This window comes from Myxocyprinus asiaticus, chromosome 18 (assembly GCF_019703515.2).
Source record: "Myxocyprinus asiaticus isolate MX2 ecotype Aquarium Trade chromosome 18, UBuf_Myxa_2, whole genome shotgun sequence".
NCBI lineage: Eukaryota > Metazoa > Chordata > Actinopteri > Cypriniformes > Catostomidae > Myxocyprinus > Myxocyprinus asiaticus.
The window spans coordinates 41,112,501-41,130,507 of NC_059361.1; the positions used below are offsets into that span (position 1 = coordinate 41,112,501).

Sequence of the window (18,007 nt, forward strand, 5' to 3'; positions counted from 1 at the left end):
TTTTAATTCTGTTGATATCAGGAATGGACGTTTGCACTAGTAACAATGTAATTATTGATATAATCAATTCAAATTATCACTATTTCTGTGTATAACTGTCACACACACACAGTCAGACATCCTCCACCTCAAACAGGAAACACTCCTGTTTTAGAATCCCTAAAAATTAAGGCATCAGCCTCTGATCTGGGCCTGTTTAAGCTCCTGTATTCCCCAAACAAACTGTTTAAAGACAGGAAATTCAGTTCACTTTGAATGCCAAGCCAGTTAATTAGTGTTTCCAGAACAGTTTGAGAGACAGTTTGGTTGTGTGTGCAGAGCAAAGAATGAGTTTAGATCAGTATTTCCCTTCATCATTTTCCATTTCACAGACTCAACCACAGCATTGGTCTGATCAAAATATCAGTTCCACGTGTAGAGAAAAATGCTGTGTCAGTATGTTGTTCACATGCACAGGTGTAATCAAGCTACAGCTAATTTGTGTGCATTCAAGCTACATTCTTAATCTGTCTGTCCAAGTAGGCATGACAAAATGTGTAATTGAATATTTGGGGGAAGGTCTAAAAATAAGCTGCATGGTTTAAATACATGTTGCATGTTCCTCTAGGTCTGTTAGTCTGACTTTGCAAACATTTCAGTTGGACTATGACAGTTTAAAAGGACAAATTATTGTCTTCATCTGACTAAAACTGAACTTTTAAAGGGCAAGTAAACATGTGAGCATAAATAAACACAGGCACGGGGCAAAATGTAACTGAATGTGACAAAAATGCGCCATAAGTTTTAAATGGCCCAATGGTGAATTCTTGTTTTCTATCTGACATCTGCTAAAGTATATTTTGTTAGATTCTATTTAGACTGTCTAGTGGACATCACACAATACACATCTGAAGTGGTCAGATTAGTGCATTGTATATTTAAAAATCTGTATTCACCATCTCAAAAGGCAAGTGTTGTTAAGTGTAGAAAACAAGTAGGGGTGTTTGATTAAAAAACTAAAATGGCAAAATTGAGACGAAGAAACAAAAATTGGCTGTAACAGCACCAAATCTGAAAAACACTCCAATACCCACATAACAGCTGCTGCATTAAAATCTACCGTGTATTTAGAAAACTGTATAATTTAACATAGCGACCAGCCAATTTTCATCCTAGCGTAACATTTATTGTGGGATCCTGTATATTATATATAGCTACTTTTTCTTTTAGTGTTGATGTGATTTTATAGTTAACAAGCCTTAATGTTCAGACTGAGAAATGTACTGATTAAAGGTGAAGTGTGCAACTTTTTTGGTGTTAAAATACTTTCTTCTTAATATGCAGAGACTATAACTATGAGTAAGCCATTCATACGTTTTATCGAAAACTGTAAACGCTGTGTCTCTGTGGCACTATACAAATTCCTCTCGTCATCTAGCTCAACACAACAACATTGACTCGACCAATGGCGTGAGTATGGGGTGTGACTATCTGCCTGTTCGATTAATGGCTTTTATGAAAAGCTGTTTGAAAACAATGTTTATTTTTACTTCGGCTTTAAATTTAAGTTTTCGAGATAAATGGACAACACACTGTGTTTTTATATGGTTAGATAAAATGCTCTCATCAAAGTAAAAATTCCCTACCTGAAATTAACTCCAAGGGGCAAATTTGGCTCTTAAAAAGTTACATTTTGACAGTGAATGAGACTGTGCATAGAAAGAGAATATGCTAGGAGTGTGAGAAGTGTTCTTTCCAGAGCTTCATGATTAATTGAGCAGATTTGTGCTGTTCTGCTACACATATCTCTTACAGCAGCACAGAGCTGAGGAAACACATTGTGAAGTTTCACCTTCAAAGTTTTTAATGCTTTCTCACAACACTCGTTAAATGACTGAGAGATGCCTGTCCCAAAGCTTTGAGTAAGTACTCCAGAAAGCAAAACTCTGTTACAGCGTAAACACAACCATAAGACAGAAACATGTGTTCTGACTTGTTTTCAGATCATTCCATTAAGACAAAGCAGTAGATTACAGGCCTTCAGGCAAAACCTTGCTCTGGTTAAACCAGTTTGTTTACTATTCAGAATCTCTGATAACTCAAAATCAATAGCTCTACTCAAAATCTACTGAGCTCCCTACTTAAACAGCATTTTAACTCTTTAACCGAGTGCTCAAACGTTTGGTAGCGATTTTCCATCAAAGGTGCTGTAAGCGATTGTAGCCGTTCTAGAATTTCCACAAACTGAGCCATTGGAATAGCCACGCCACCTCTTTCTAAAACCCTGCACTCCAAAAATACCAAATGAGCTTTATTGAGAACGACATCGAGCGGAAGTGCTTGTCAAAAACAACAGAGGCAAAATAGCACCCCCAACAGACAACTGTAATGAACAACATGGCATAAAAATGGCATTAGGCCTCAATAATTCACTGCAACTTCAATACTATGAGAATGCGCAAAATGATTGACAGGCACAAAGTGTCAGAGGCCACACTCGCAGACACATGTTCACAGAGTCTAGAGCTGTCACAGATACTGGTGAGATATCTCACGACACTTATTTCATTAATATCTTTCAGGAAGTAGGAACATTTTTTGCATACCTTTCCATTTAAAAAAAAAATAAAAAATGCCACCTATAAGGCATGATAAGCATGCTCCTGATGTGATGGTTGCTGCCTTCTAAGATGCTTCATATTGGTCAAATGCCAATCCAAGAATATTTTGCGACAAACTCAGTAATCCAAGATGGTGGACGACTTGTGAGAAATGCCCATTACAGTTACATACATGCATCTGGCAGATGCTTTTATTCAAAGTGACTTATAGTGCATTTAAGATAGTCTATACATTTTATTAGAACATATAGAAATCAAACCCACAAACTTGACATTGTTAACACTATGCTCTACCAGTTGCATTCAGTACTAGAAATAAAAATATAATCTAACAATTTTTCTGTATATTTGAGTGCGCTCTGTATTTTTAGGCTTATTACAGTATAGTCTTGTTAGCTTAGCAACATGCTAACACCAAACTCTATAGAGCGCAACAGTGCCTGTCCACTTTTTCAACTGTCTTTGTTCCCAAATAATTTTTTTCCTTCATTTCTCCCATAAGGATTTCATAAAAGTCTTCCTGAAAGAGTTCTAAGCCATCAAACAAACCAACCATCTCCAAGGTGAATCACAACATTACAAACTTGGTTTTTTTTTTCAAAGAATTGTTTTTTTTTTTTTATCAGACAAAAATACAAAGGTACAAGACTGTTCTTCGATTAACAATCTCAGAGCTTATGGTAGGTCTGTCTTTAAAGGTTTATAAGTTATCATTAATAACCTGTTCGCTTATGGAGATAATAAATTGAATATTTACATCTGGAACCAGAATGTTGCACTATCAATTGTGAGCTGAATCTCCCATGCGCTTCCTGTGTACTTTACAAACATTTCCACTGTAATGGATGCTAATAGTAATTAGAAGTTAGGAAAAGGGTAGGAAATTAAGTTTTAAATTCCCCATTAAAAAGCCCTGCTGACTTTTTCACGTTGCGAGACCAGACATTTTTTTTAAAAGCACAGCACTTGTTTAAAGGTGCTTTATGTAATATTTTTATTGTACTAAATTATAAAATGACCATAATATGTCATTAGAGAATTAGGAAACATGCTAAGTTGAAATACAGGCTTCTCCGATAACAATGCTACAGCCAGTATATTCTTCTTTGAAGTTTCCATTCCGAGCAGGAATTTCTGTTTATGTTTTGGCCTGTGTGATCCCGCCCACTGCCCACTCACCAATAGTATTTAGACACCGCCGGATTGCCAGATTTGAAAAAGTTTGCAGGCAAACAACACTGCGTGCTGCAGCCATGGAAGCCAGCAAATGAACTGGATCAGAGATAACAGATTCCACCTGACCTAAAAAGCCTCACCATCCGTCTAAAAACCACCATGACCAGAGGCGTAGTAAAACAAGGATAAATATTGGAGATGCCTTTGGAAGATGGAGACAGCATAAACCCCAGAAATCCTTTAAATCAGACGCTGAGTTGGCTAATTCTGGCAACCCGCATGAGCTTCGAGTCTGGGGCGGGGCAGACAACTCTCCAATATTCTGAATTTGGACTGCAGTACCCATTTCAAATGCTTGTTGTCAATCTTACATATAGCACCTTTAAGACTAAAGAGATCACCACAGATGTTCTTGTAATATGTCATATTAAAAATACCAATAAAATAACATGTTTCACATTTCACTATCCTCTAGTGAGTGACTCTTTTAAACTAAGGGGAAGACAACAAGCAAACAATCTTGCTGTCTCCTTCACAAGAAGATGTGTCACATAAAATCCGGCGCATCAGAGGCAATCTGACTAACTCAGCTAATAAAAACTGCAGCAAGTCAAATTGAGGGATCTGATGGACAGATTCCAATACGTACTCTGCACAGGTCAGCAGACCTCATTTTCAACCATCCAACACATCAGAACGAGACCTGAGCTTCATAACAGACTATAGCTCTGTTCCAAAACATAGTGAGCTGTTTCCTAGACAGCTCACTATGACAGCATACCTACACAGCATTTTAAGACATCATACTGTTGGTGAGCTTATGACATTAGGTAGGCAGAGTCATGGGAGATGTCAAAAAGTATGTATCATTCAATACTAAATAGTATAGATGAAAAACGGAACATTCTTATTATTAATGGATTCTTTTTTCCAAAACTTATGTGCACTGTATTGTTTTATGCTTATTTGAGTATCACATTGTTAGCTTAGAAAAAGCTCAGTAAAATTTGGAACTTCTTGCTAGTTTGAATTACAAACAGAAGTCTTTAGATTTATTACAGTACAGAAGATGCTCGAGTAAAAAAAGGTCACACATTCTCTCCGTTTACCTCCCACCATCCTCTTTGAGTTTGCGGGCGGCTTGTTTGGACTGTTTGATCTGCAAGTCGAGCCGGTGTAAGTAGTCTTTCGCAGATAGCTCCTCAGTCTGCACAGGTCGGGTGTTGGGTTCTGGAGCTGCTGGTTCTGGTTGGGGGGACGGGACGTCCATGTCCTGACTCGTGCAGGGCGGCTCCTGCAGCATGCTTCCCTCGCCATCGGGTGACTCCAGAGACAGTCCATTAAAGAGGGAACGTTTTTCTGACTTAACCGGAATATTGAGAGTGTTTCGCAGGAATATGCAATCATTGCTGAAAAGCTTATTTACTCGTTTGATTTGCTCCATCTGTGGAGAAAAACAGATGTAAAAATTTGTTTGTTTTTTTATTTTCAAATATGAGCATCTAAACTAAAACCAATCTATCTGTCTACAATTGAAGTCAGAAGTTTACATACACTTAGGTTGAAGTCATTAAAACTCATTTTATAACCACTCCACAGATTTAATATTAGCAAACTATAGTTTTGGCAAGTCATTTAGGACATCTACTTTGTGCATGACACAAGTTATTTTTCCAACAATTGTTCACAGACAGATTGTTTCACTTTTAATTGACTATATCACAATTCCAGTGGGTCAGAAGTTTACATGCACTAAGTTAACTGTGCCTTTAAGCAGCTTGGAAAATTCCAGAAAATGATGTCAATCCTAGACAATTAGCCAGTTAGCTTCTGATAGGAGTTGTACTGAATTGAAGGTGTAACTGTGGATATATATTAAGGCCTAACTTCAAACCCAGTGCCTTTTTGCTTGAAATCATGGAAAAATCTAAAGAAATCAGCCAAGCCAAGAAAAACTGTGGACCTCCACAAGTCTGGTTCATCCTTGGGAGCAATTTCCAAACGCCTGTAGGTACCATGTTCATCAGTACAAATAATAGTACGCAAGTATAAACACCATGGGACCACGCAGCCATCACACCGCTCAGGAAGGAGATGCATTCTGTCTCTTAAAGAGATGAACGTAGTTTGGTGCAAAAAGTGCAAATCAATCCTAGAACAACAGCAAAGGACCTTGTGAAGATGCTGGAGGAAACAGGTAGACAAGTATCTATATCCACAGTAAAATGAGTCCTATATCTACATAACCTGAAAGGCTGCTCAGCAAGGAAGAAGCCACTGCTCCAAACCGCCATAAAAAAGCCAGACTACAGTTTGCAAGTGCACATGGGGACAAAGATCTTACTATTTGGAGAAATGTCCTCTGGTCTAATAAAACAAAAATTGAACTGTTTGGCCATAATGACCATCATTATGTTTGGAGGAAAAAGGGTGAGGCTTGCAAGCCAAAGAACACCATCCCAACCGTGAAGCATGGGGGTGGCAGCATCATATTGTGGGGGTGCTTTGCTGCAGGAGGGACTGGTGTACTTCACAAAATAGATGGCATCATGAGGAAGGAAAATTATGTGGATATAGGGATGTGCGCTACGACTAATTTGACTTTCGTTTAAACTGAAGTTTTGTAACCGACTAGTCGACTAGTCTAAAGAGAAACCAACCATCAGAAAACAGTAAAAAAAAAAAAACATTTTTTAAAATACTTAATCTATTCCAAATCCGATGCTAAATTCCACTGAAAAGGAGCATTTATCTGCAACGTGCTCAACTTGAATTATGATCATTGTACTTTAAATATAGAACATGACACGCATTCACTGAAACAACGTTAGCGAACATTTAATAGACATATTTATTTAAAACACTTGAATGAATAGTGCAGGATCAATGGAACAACCCTAAAAGCCTGTTCTAAACGGAAATCAAGTAAAAGTTACTTAACATATTAAAACAGTCAAGACTTTGTTGAAAATAATTAACTGGTAGACTAAGCCAAATCTATGAGAGAGCAAAAAATGCGCTGAACAGTTGCGCGTATTTCACAACGTGCAGTCGAGCATAAACCATTGATTTAATATGACAGCTGTTCGGTAAAGAACGTCAACCAATAACAGTTACGATGTAAAAAAAAAGAAAAAAGGAGCTATAGGATAGAAATAATAGGCCTGTGATGTAGCATACAATAAATGTAATGTATTCTAAACATGACATGCACACAGAATAAAAGATAGTTTAACCTGTTAAGCAGTCGGCACCTCATTGAAAATAGCCTTCTTAATCAGCAGATTAAAAAAATGCCATACCTAGCCTAAAACAGTTATTTTCTAGGCTACTTATTCAAAAGAAATTTTTTTTTGATGAGTAAAATTAACACATCGACATGGTCCAGTGAAAGACGGGACTTGACTCACCTGAGGCGTCTATCCTGCCCTTGAAAAAGCCTGCTCAGCAAAAAAATATCATACAAGCATGCACAGATTTAAAGAAGACTCAAATGTGAAAACATCCATAGGGACTTTCAAACATTTGGAAAGCCGATTCCCGCACCACCGAAGTGATTTCATAACTACTTTGGTGAGTTTGCTTGTCTTACGAGATGACATTTTCCTGCACGTACCGCGAGTGAGAGAGGGAAGAAGCATGCAAAGCCTGAGGTGAAATTAAACTCTGTATCTGCTCCAGAAATCCTCTTTTTTAAATAATATTTGTATTATTAATTCTATTTAAAATATGTAACATTAATATGACAGTAATTTAAGTGCAACCTCTGTAAAAAAAATATAAAGCCAAACATAAATGTGTAAAAATTATGATCAGTTTAATGGGGGGAAATATTAACCGACTAGTAATTCCAGTGTTGACTAGCAGCATCAGAACCGTTTAGTCAACTAGTCAACTAGTCTCGCACATCCCTAGAAGCAACATCTCAAGACATCGGCCAGGAAGTTAAAGCTCGGTCGCAAATGGGTCTTCCAAATGGACAATGACCCCAAGCATAGCTCCAAAGTTGTGGTAAAATGGCTTAAGGACAACAAAGTCAAGGTATTGGAGTGGCCATCACAAAGCCCTGACCTCACGCCGATAGAACATTTGTGGGCAGAACTGAAGAAGCGTGTGCGAGCAAGGAGGCCTACAAACCTGACTCAGTTACACCAGTTCTGTCTTGAGGAACGGGACAAAATTCCAGAAACTTATTGTGAGAAGCTTGTGGAAGGCTACCCAAAACTTCCAAAAAGTCAATGCTACCAAATACTAACAAATTGTTTGTAAACTTCTTGGTCAGTAAGCAGCTTTCTACACATCAACGGAATTTCCCTGCGACGCTTGTGTAAATAACAATCATGGTATCCCAGGAAGACTTCGTTATTTTATTTTCTGTTGCTTCACTTTATTTCCAGATATTCCAGAGTTGTTGCTGTGTTTGTTTCCTTATGCTTCAATAGTGGAGTTTCCCCTTATGTTAAACTCTGGGATTCCCTCAATGTACAAGCACATATATGCAAATGTGAGGGACAGTTGATATTTTACAGTGGTGTTTATAAATGGGTACCGTATAGTGTATGTGCTTTTCCCACTGTACTCCAAGAAATTTTTTGTTGACTTGTTGGGCTCCATCCTATGATGTTTTTTTATTCGGTCTGTTCACGCACATGCACACTCTTCAAAAACCTGTTAGAATGCCACTTATGTGTTTACATGACCATATACATTCTCCGGGAGAAACCTAGGTGTGTTAAACCGATTTCTCTTAATCCCTTAAACGACGTAAGGAAATAGGCATTCTCGTTTACATGTCGTTTCAGAATGCTGCTTTCTGCAAAAACCCTGGAATAACCCGCTTTCTTAAGTGCATGTAAACATTAAACATGGTCATTTAGAAACCAAATTTGTACATTTTTCTGTTACGCCTATGTGGTGATGTTCATAACTTTGAATCTTTGGAGTTTATGGTAATATTAATGCATTTCAATTTTTTTTTTTTTTTTTTTTTTGTCTAGTAAACAATGTTGGTTGGTAATGATAATAATAATTCCTTACATTTATATTGCACTTTTCTAGGCACTCAAAGTGCTTTACATAGTATGGGGAAATCTCAACCACCACCAGTGTGCAGCATCCACCTGGATGATGCGACTGCAGCCATAGTGTTCCAGAACACCCACCACACACTAGCTATTGGTGGAGAGGAGAGTGATGTAGCCAATTCAGGGATGGAGATTACTCTGTTGGGTCACCACTTGATATTCAGTGTTAACTCTGGGTCCTGAAGCAAAAACCAGTTTAGAACCACTCACCATTAGGTTTACGTTTCTCAAAATCACCAAGTTATCTCATAACTCAGTCAGTAAAAACTGGGTATGTAGTTTTGTGATCAAAATCAATCTCATTTATCTTACATTTATTTTGAGTCGCATAATATTGCACTAGCTGAGTGTCTGCAGGGTCAGATCAATATGCTATCATATCTTGTATTTGCAAACAGTCACATCCTTTGAGATTACAGGTCCCATACAGTACATGAATCTGTGTATTTAGATTTATTTAGCTTATTTCAAATGCATCAAAATATCTGTTATAATCAATGAGTTAAATGTATCTTCTAAAATCTTGTTTCATCATCATTGCATAAGTTGCACTTAGGAATCCACACAGCTAATATGCAATCATCTCTTAGGCTATATTTGCATAAATGGTCATCCTCTGTAATTAAATGTCACATATACTGTGTCTTAAAACCTAGTGATATGCCTACCTAGACAGCATTTCAGGGCATTATAAGTGCGTTCGCACGTTTAAAATGCTGCACATGTCTAAACTGTCCAAAAAATGCTGGATATACTTATGATGCCACAAAATGTGGATAAGATGCCCAAAATGGCTAAGTAGGGAACTAACTACGTTTTGAGCTACAGCCCGTTACAGCATTTGTGCTTTTATATACAGACCATGACACATTGGACATCATAATATGTGTATACAGTATGATGTCCAAAAATGCTGCACATGCTTATGATGCCCCAAAAATGATGTCCAAATATGCTGCAGGTGCTCGGCTAACAAAATGCTCACAGGGTTTGGAAACACAGCCCAGGTTAGCCTATTTCATTTTTTGGCATCATAAGACATTCATATGATGCCCAAAACTACTGCACACAGCTGAAATGTCGCAAAAACACAGTCTACATAGGCAGTTCACTAGGTTTTAAAACATGCTGCAGGCGTCTATTATGGTCCAAAATGCTGTCTAGTTAGGCAGCTCACTAGCTTTGGAGACAGTTCATGGCACAACATTTCATGTATGTACATATTATGCTCGAAAATGCTGAATACGTAGGGAACTCACTGCAGTAAAGTTGTTTTTATATTGGATATTCGTTAGAAATTCGATCCTTCCTTTAACATTAATTGCAAAATAGTGGCGGTTCAAGCTGTGTCTCATTCAGATAACACTGTAAATCATAACAGCAAAAGTAATTCTGATGTTATTCGATAAATGTAATTGTTTTAAACATCAAAAGTGAAAGAAGTAAATCAGCGATCCCAACAAGGGCAATCCAAGTTAGGGAGTGTCTCAAAAGTGCAAAACGCACAAATATCAGTTAAGAGATACATTATTCTTTGACTACATTAAAAAGTGGTTCTTTTTACGTGTAATATTTATGTTGGTAAACAAATTAAGTTAAATTTAGATCATTTTTTATTTTCTTATGATTTACATCCCTGTTGTAACTATTTAATGTAAACTGAATGCTTTATTGAAATAAATCTATTTAACTTTCTGGCTTTTTTACCTAAAGATCTCACATCACCTGCAATGCATTCACACACATCTTACATGACTTTGATTTATTTTGTGTATTTTTTATGAATTTTTGAAATTTTCAAATCCATACAACTTCTTGGTCATGCGACCTAGTGATGTCAGACCACCTGTAATGCATTCACACACATCTGACACACATCTTACACAACTTTGATTTTAGAAATATTATTTTGTGTATTTTTTATGAATTTATTAAATTCTCAAATCCATATAACTTCTTGGACATGTGACTTGATAATGTCACACCACTGTTATGTATTTACAAATATCTATAACACATCTTACATGACTTGGATTTTGGAAATATGATTTTGTGTTTTTTTAACATTTCTAATCCTCGTCATGTGTCCTAACGATGTCACACCACCTATAATATATTCACAAACACTATACTCACAAACACCTATATCACATCTTACACGACTTGGGTTTTGCATTAAAATGTGTATTTTTTATGAATTTTAATTTCTGAAATATTTAAAAAACAATCAACCTCCTTTGACACAGGCCAGACTTAAACCTATGTTACCAACATGCCTACCTTAATGAATCATGGCAAAGCACTTGCACTACCCACTAGGCCAAATCTCAACCTGCTTTGCTGCTATTTAATATGCAGAAATCAACTATTTTAATAAGTGACCATAACTTGTAGTTTGGATGATGTCTGACATGGGATTTGAACCCATGCTCTTGGTGTTGCCAAGACCCTGCTCTATCCATTGAGATTCAGGACTTATTCCAAATTACCTGGAAGGCTTACATGACATCTGGATAACTACCTCACAGGACAGTTTACCCAAAACTAAAACTTCTGTCATTAATACCATTGTATGCTCATGTGAAACCCTTAATATTGTTCTTGTTCCATATTACACAAAAGTTACTTACATGCAAGTTATTTAGTTGAATATCCAAGCAGATTTTTTTCCATACAATGAAAGCAGATGCTGGTGGATGTCATGCTCCAAACAGGAAGCAAAAGAGTAATACTTAGTTGTCCTTATAAATTGTGCTAAAGTCACTAGAGTCAATAAAGCCATGTAATACAAACTGTATATACATTTGTGTGAGGAACTGATCAAAATTTAGTTTGTAATTAATTGAAAACCCAATGAAAGTTGAAATGAAAGCCAGCACAAACCCCTTGGTCTCTTGATGCAGCATCCTCGCCCCTGTAGTACACCCATGAGGATCTCCGGCCCTCTGTCGGAGCACATGGTCTCATTACACTTGCCGGATCTGATAATGGGGAGGGTGAAGAGCATACACAAGCCACTGATACTGAGCTGCTTTGCATCCTCTCAAGGGCGGTCAAGAAACTCAGCTTACAGTGGTCCTCTCCAGTCAACCCGGAAAGTACTCGCCTGGATGAATGGTTCCTACAGTCCGGCCGCCGTCAAAAGACTGCATCCCAAAGAGTAGCGTCATACTTCCCAGAGGTCCACGCAGAGCTCACAAAGACGTGGCACATGCCCTACTCTGCGCGCACTCAGGTCGGAGAGGCTGCTTCATTCATGTTGTTCGATTGGAAACATAACAGTAGTAAAATAAATCTTCAGGGTGAAATCCGATCACTGCCTATGTTGAGCCTGACATGGCACCTTTGGAGCGAGCACCTCCTCTTTTCCTTACGTGCAAAAAGCGTCCCAGTCCGCCTGAACTGTGGCGTGGATCTGATGTCTCACCAGGGAGCTATGCCTGGGGAATGGAGGCTTCATTCTCAGATGGTCCTAAGGATTTGGGACATATTTGGCAAAGCGGAAGTGGACCTGATTGCCTCCATGGAGACAAGCTACTGTGCCCTCTGGTACTCCATTTCCCAAGCCTGCCAGGGGTAGATGCCATGGCTCACAAATGGCCCACAAAATGGAAATATGCATTTTCTTCAGTATGCCTCCTCCATTCTGTCATCTGCAAAATTCGAGAGGACAGGGAAGCGGTTCTACTGGTTGCACCGAAATTGCCCAATTAGTCATGGTTTCTAGAGTTGGTGGAGCTACTGGTCGGCCCCCCCTTGGGAAATACTGCTGAGGAGGGATCTCCTCTCTCAAGCACAGGGCACGATCTGATCTCCTCAGCCGGAGCTCTGGAACCAGCATGTTTGTCCTCTGAACAGAGCCCTCCAAACATGCCAGGATTAGCTTGATCGCTTATGAACACCATCCTGCAGGCTAGAGCGCCATCCACAAGATGACTCTAAGTGCTAAATTGCCGTGTGTTTGCAAATTGGTGCTCTTCGCATGGCAAAGACCCAGTGAATTGCTCATTAGCTGAGATCGTCACATTCCTCCAAAAGCGGATGGACGCAGGTCTCACCCTATCAAAGCTTAAGGTCTATAGGCAGACATGATCTAATTTATAAAGTTCCTCAAGGGAGCGAGGCATCTAAACCCCCCTCACCCTGCTACAGTTCCAACCTGGGACCTGAACCTGGTACTGAAGGTGCTCACAAGCCCCCCCATTCCTTTGGAATCTGAGTTATGTGTTCTCTCTCTTAAGACCGCACTCCAGCTGGCTCTAGCCTGAGATAAATGTGCGGGTGATATGCACGCGCTGTCGGTAGGCAGCTCATGTCTGTAGTTCGGACCGGGTCTTTCGAAGGCCACTCTCAATCCCAGAAAAGGCTACATGCCTAAGGTTTTTTTCCACGCCCTTCAGGGCCCAGTTCGTCTGCCTACAAGCTTTCTTATACCTCACCATTTAATTCGGATGAGGAGCAGATGCTGCACTTGTTATGCCCAGTGCGGGCATTACATATTTATGTGGATCGTACCCATCAGTTCAGATTGTCGGATCAGCTCTTTGTTTGATTTGGAGGACGTACAAAAGGCATGTCTGTTTCCAAACAACGACTCTCTCATTGGATTGTCGATGAGATCGCCCTCGCCTATGAGTCACAGGGTGCACAATGCCTCATCGGTGTGAAAGCGCATTCGACCAGAGACGTGGCCTCTTCATGGGCATGGGTAAACGTTGTGTCCTTAGAAGACATATGTTTAGCAGCAGGTTGTTCTTCGCAAAGCCCATTTTCCAGGTTTTATAACCTTGATGTGGCCTCTCTCTCTTCACAGGTCCACACTGTCTAAGAGAGCTAATTGTACCAACACTCAGCAGATAAGCCCAGGCTCATTTATACGAGTGGGCTATCTGCTATAATTTTGATACAGCCAGTGGTATGTAGGCCGCTGTCAAAATTGAGAGCGCTTCTGATTAGTCTCCTCCTTCCCAACCCTGGTTGTGAAGCACTTATACTGTGTGTATTTATAAAATTCATATAAATGCCCAGTCTAGATTAATTTTCCCTCCTGGGTTTTCACTGTGTAGGGAGATTGAGCTTTACTATATACACTCTGAGGCATGTTTTCACCATCCTATGTGGCCTGTGACATCCTATACATATCCTTCCTCAAGTGTCTATGTCTCGGGTGAGGCCCCTCTGTGGGGTGTGACGTCACGTCAGTAGTGCGGCGTGATTGGATGCTGTTCCCATGCGTCAGCGACACAATGTTGAGAGGTCATAATCGAAAGGGAATGTCTCGATTGCGCATGTAACCTCGGTTCCCTGATATAAAAGGAACGAGACATTGCATAAGCTAGCCGCACTACTGACCCAGAGCTTCGAGGTGCGAGAGTTGCACTCCTTTGGTCCTCAGTCGAAAAATTCTGAGGAAATGTTTCGCACCCGCTTATATTGGCCAACTGCATGCCTAAAGGGACGGGGCTGAAACACCATTGCCAATTTTAGAATTGCCGTTATTGTACAAAGAGATACAACTAGGTCGTTGAGAAAGGAATTTCCCATAGTGTCAGCACCGCAATGTCTTGATCCCTTCATCTCAGGGAACCAAGGTTACATACGTAACCAAGATGATTTCCTTTCCTTCATTCCTATGCCGTTTGAGTGCAATACAATTACAGCTGTAACAATTCAACTGTTAGGACTTTATATTAGTGTATAAGCACACAGGTAAGTAAGTAATGAGTTATTCAAAGTAAAAACATGTTGTAACTGTAATTGGCTGATTTTTACAGCTCCTAACAAATTGTGTGTTGTCAGTGCTACTACTTAAATTAATATAAGGGCCTAATAAGCATGACATTAGCCAAGTAAAAGTACAAAATGTTATGTGCCAAGTCCAAACGTTCAGGAGGATATTTCAAAAACCAAAGATGGGAAGGATTTTTAAAAATTCTTCTTCTTCTTATTATTATTGTTGTTATTGTTATGGGTAGGATGTGAAAGCATTAAATGTGGTTTGACATCACTGATGTGTTATAGGTGTTAGTAAATATATAACAGTGGTGTGACATTAACATGACCAGGAAGTTATATGGATTTGAAAATGTCAAAAATTCATAACAAATACACAAAATCATATTTCCAAAATCCAAGTCATGTAAGATGTGTTATAGATGTTTGTTATTATATAACAGGTGGTGTGACATCATCAGGTCACACACGTTTTATGTTTGAAAATAACAGTTAAAAATCATAAAGAAAATTATAAAAGTTACGATTCCAAAATAAAAGTCATGTAAGGTGGAAAGGTGTTGTGTATACATGTGCTATAGGAGGTCTGACATTCATCAGTTTCTGTTAGCTATAAGTTAAATGCAATTTCAGTTACGTTACATTGTTATAACATCATTACATATCCTAGGGAATAAGCCTAAATTTCTATTTAACTTGTTTGCCAATATTAAGTTACATCTGGATAAAGCTACGCATGTTTTTATAGCTACAGAGTAATCTGTTTTTCAACAGCCTTTTCCCGTTTCACACTTTAGAGACACTCCCTAACTTAAAATAATATAAAAACAACTTTACCGCAGTGGAACTCACTGTGTTTTCAGACACAGCCATGGTCTTATCTGTATGTGTGTATATTAAAACTAATATTGGACTTATATTCTTACCGTAACCCCGTATTTGAGTGCTATACCCTGCAGTGTGTCCCCGTCCGTTACACGGTGCTCTACGTATTTCTCTCCTAACGGCGCCGTGACGCTCGCGGTGCTGCCATACGAGCGCGTCTTTGTTCGGGCCAAACTCTGCGATAACTCACTGTCCGACTCCGAACCGGACCGGGATCTGGGGAACAGCGGCTGCCCGTACCGTCCGCATCCTCCATCATCGCGCAGAGGAGGCAGGACCGGAGAAAACTCCGCCATCTTCAATCCGTTATTATTATTATTATTATTATTAAAGCTGCCGCGACGCGCGCGCTTCCCTGCCGAATGACTGCTAGTATTCAGAATATAAAAATACGCATGTTCCTGTGTCACACCACACGCAGCGCATTTTAGCAGTGATATTTAGAGGAAACGGGAGAGATGAGTGATTTTCCAGGCGCAATTGTCGTTACCGTGGGCCTGCGCGAGGAACGCGATCACTCCGGTGAAACCTGATCAGCGCGTGTGTTGATGACACCAAATATACGCTGCGAGTGAGCGCGTCGCGTCTTTCAGTGTTGCGGCTGGAATGTGACGTCGGCAGCTAGTTGACCAATCAAAGACTGTATTTATGCGAGCATCACGACGCAACGCGAATGTTTAGACAGCTTGCCATTTAAAGAGCTAGTTCACCCAAAAATGAAGATTCTCTCATCATTTACTCACCCTCATGCAGTCCTAGATGTGTATGACTTTCTTTCTTCTGCAGAACACAGAGATTTTTAGAAGAATATTTCAGCTCTGTAGGTCCATACAATGCAAGTGAATGGTGGCCAGAACTCTGAAGCTCCAAAAATCACATAAAGGCAGCATAACAGTAATCCACACGAATCCGGTGGTTAAATCCAAGTCTTTTATGATAGGTGTGGGTGAGAAATAGATCAATATTGAAGTCCTTTTATATAAAAAAAGAAAGTCATGCACATCTATGATGGCATGAGGGTGAGTAAATGAGAGTTTTGTTTTGTTGTTGTTGTTTTTTTTTTTTTTTTTTTTTTTTTTTTTGGGTGAACTATTTCTTTAAATCAACAGTGCTTTCAACACAGCAAGCTAACAAGGTCAGCACCCGAGCATTGAGTCACTAGCTGTGTAGAAAGCATTGTTGTTTTAAATGAGGAGTGGTCTTGATGGATTGTGAAGTGTTCTGAGAAAAACATAATCTAAAAAATATATAATTTCTTTAAATATGACAACTTAAAGTTTTTAAATGAGGAAAATAATTTGTATTTCTCTTTGTTTAAGAAGGAACCTTTTATTTTATTTTATTCTTACATGTATCTTTTTATAGTATCTTGTGTGTGTCTTTAGAACATAATTGTGAGTTTTTTGCTTGAAAATCACAACTGAAGTTAATTTACACAAGCTGAAGAAATGTAACACTTTAACATCACCAAACAAACTGCACTGACACTCCCAAAAGCTTTCGGCTGCTTTCATAAGATGAACTAAACATACCAAAATGATTGTAATGTTCCATAAGCGGTTTGATAACTGAGGGAAATGTCCGTACATGCAGATTTTATAGTCTAAACCAAAAAAGTTGATGTGTTCTGTGTAAAGCCTGTGTATTTAATCTTAAACAAGGGCAGTGAGCTCAAAAGATATAATCCAACAAGATTAAAATATTAGTCTGTACATATTACTCACACATAACATAATCAAACACAAATTCAGAATGGCCCTGTATTGGACAACTCAATTGAATTTTTATAATTAGAATAATAATAATGAATGATGAGGATTTATTTTGTGTTTTGGTTATTAATGCAATAAAGCACATCAGTGCAAAGATCATCAAAAATCTTAAAGACGTAAAATGACAAAAACTGTTTAATTTCTATTCATCCTGAGGCTTTTGTTTCATTTTTCACCGGAGCTGTTTCTCATACACAGTAAAACCACACATGACCTGTAAAGAGGAAGCAGATGTCCACAGTTTGCTGAATTGTGGAAGCACCATTAAAGAGGATACATACTAGAACTGGACATTTAAACCAAATAGATGGGAAGTAATTACTATATAATTTCATTCCTGATACTTGTACCTGATACTGTTTGCATGTTTATATCTATATTCTCTGATTCCCTTTAGCTTTATGTTGTAGCTGTGAATTTAAATTATACAAAGCTCAAGTGTTCAGATTGCCATGTATAATGTCTATAAAAACTAAAATATTCTCTCTCTCTGTGTGTGTGTGTGTGTGTGTGTGTGTGTGTGTGTGTTAAGGTGTTGTTACAGTGTATGTGGTTACTAGGACTTTGCTAGATGACTGGGTGTTCTAGGTTGTTGTTTAAAAAGCCCACACCCAATAGGCTGGTCCCTCCTTCAATGTATGTCTATGGGATTTTTTTCACCCTCAATTTGAGATTATATACCATTAATGTGCAGGCTGAAGGAATGTGCTTGCCCTGTTGTTCTGCTGAATAGCAGACAGCATGTTTAATCCAATCC

General features: G+C 38.8%; 1 protein-coding gene across 2 annotated transcripts in view; it reads right to left on the reverse strand.

Moving 5' to 3' along the window:
* LOC127456339 (lysM and putative peptidoglycan-binding domain-containing protein 2-like) overlaps window positions 1-16,068 on the reverse strand; it is an 18,708-nt gene extending 2,640 nt beyond the window's left edge. Inside the window, exons 1-2 of one of the 2 annotated variants that reach the window (XM_051724785.1) lie at window positions 11,744-13,715; window positions 4,886-5,220 (exon numbers count right to left, since the gene is read on the reverse strand). In XM_051724785.1, coding sequence (XP_051580745.1) covers window positions 4,886-5,220; window positions 11,744-11,899 — 491 coding nt within the window. In that variant the 5' untranslated portion in view covers window positions 11,900-13,715. Of the gene's footprint in view, window positions 1-4,885; window positions 5,221-11,743; window positions 13,716-15,519 lie in introns of those variants that run through there. The other variant, XM_051724784.1, reaches the window with a different exon arrangement.
* Window positions 16,069-18,007: the final 1,939 nt, after the last annotated feature.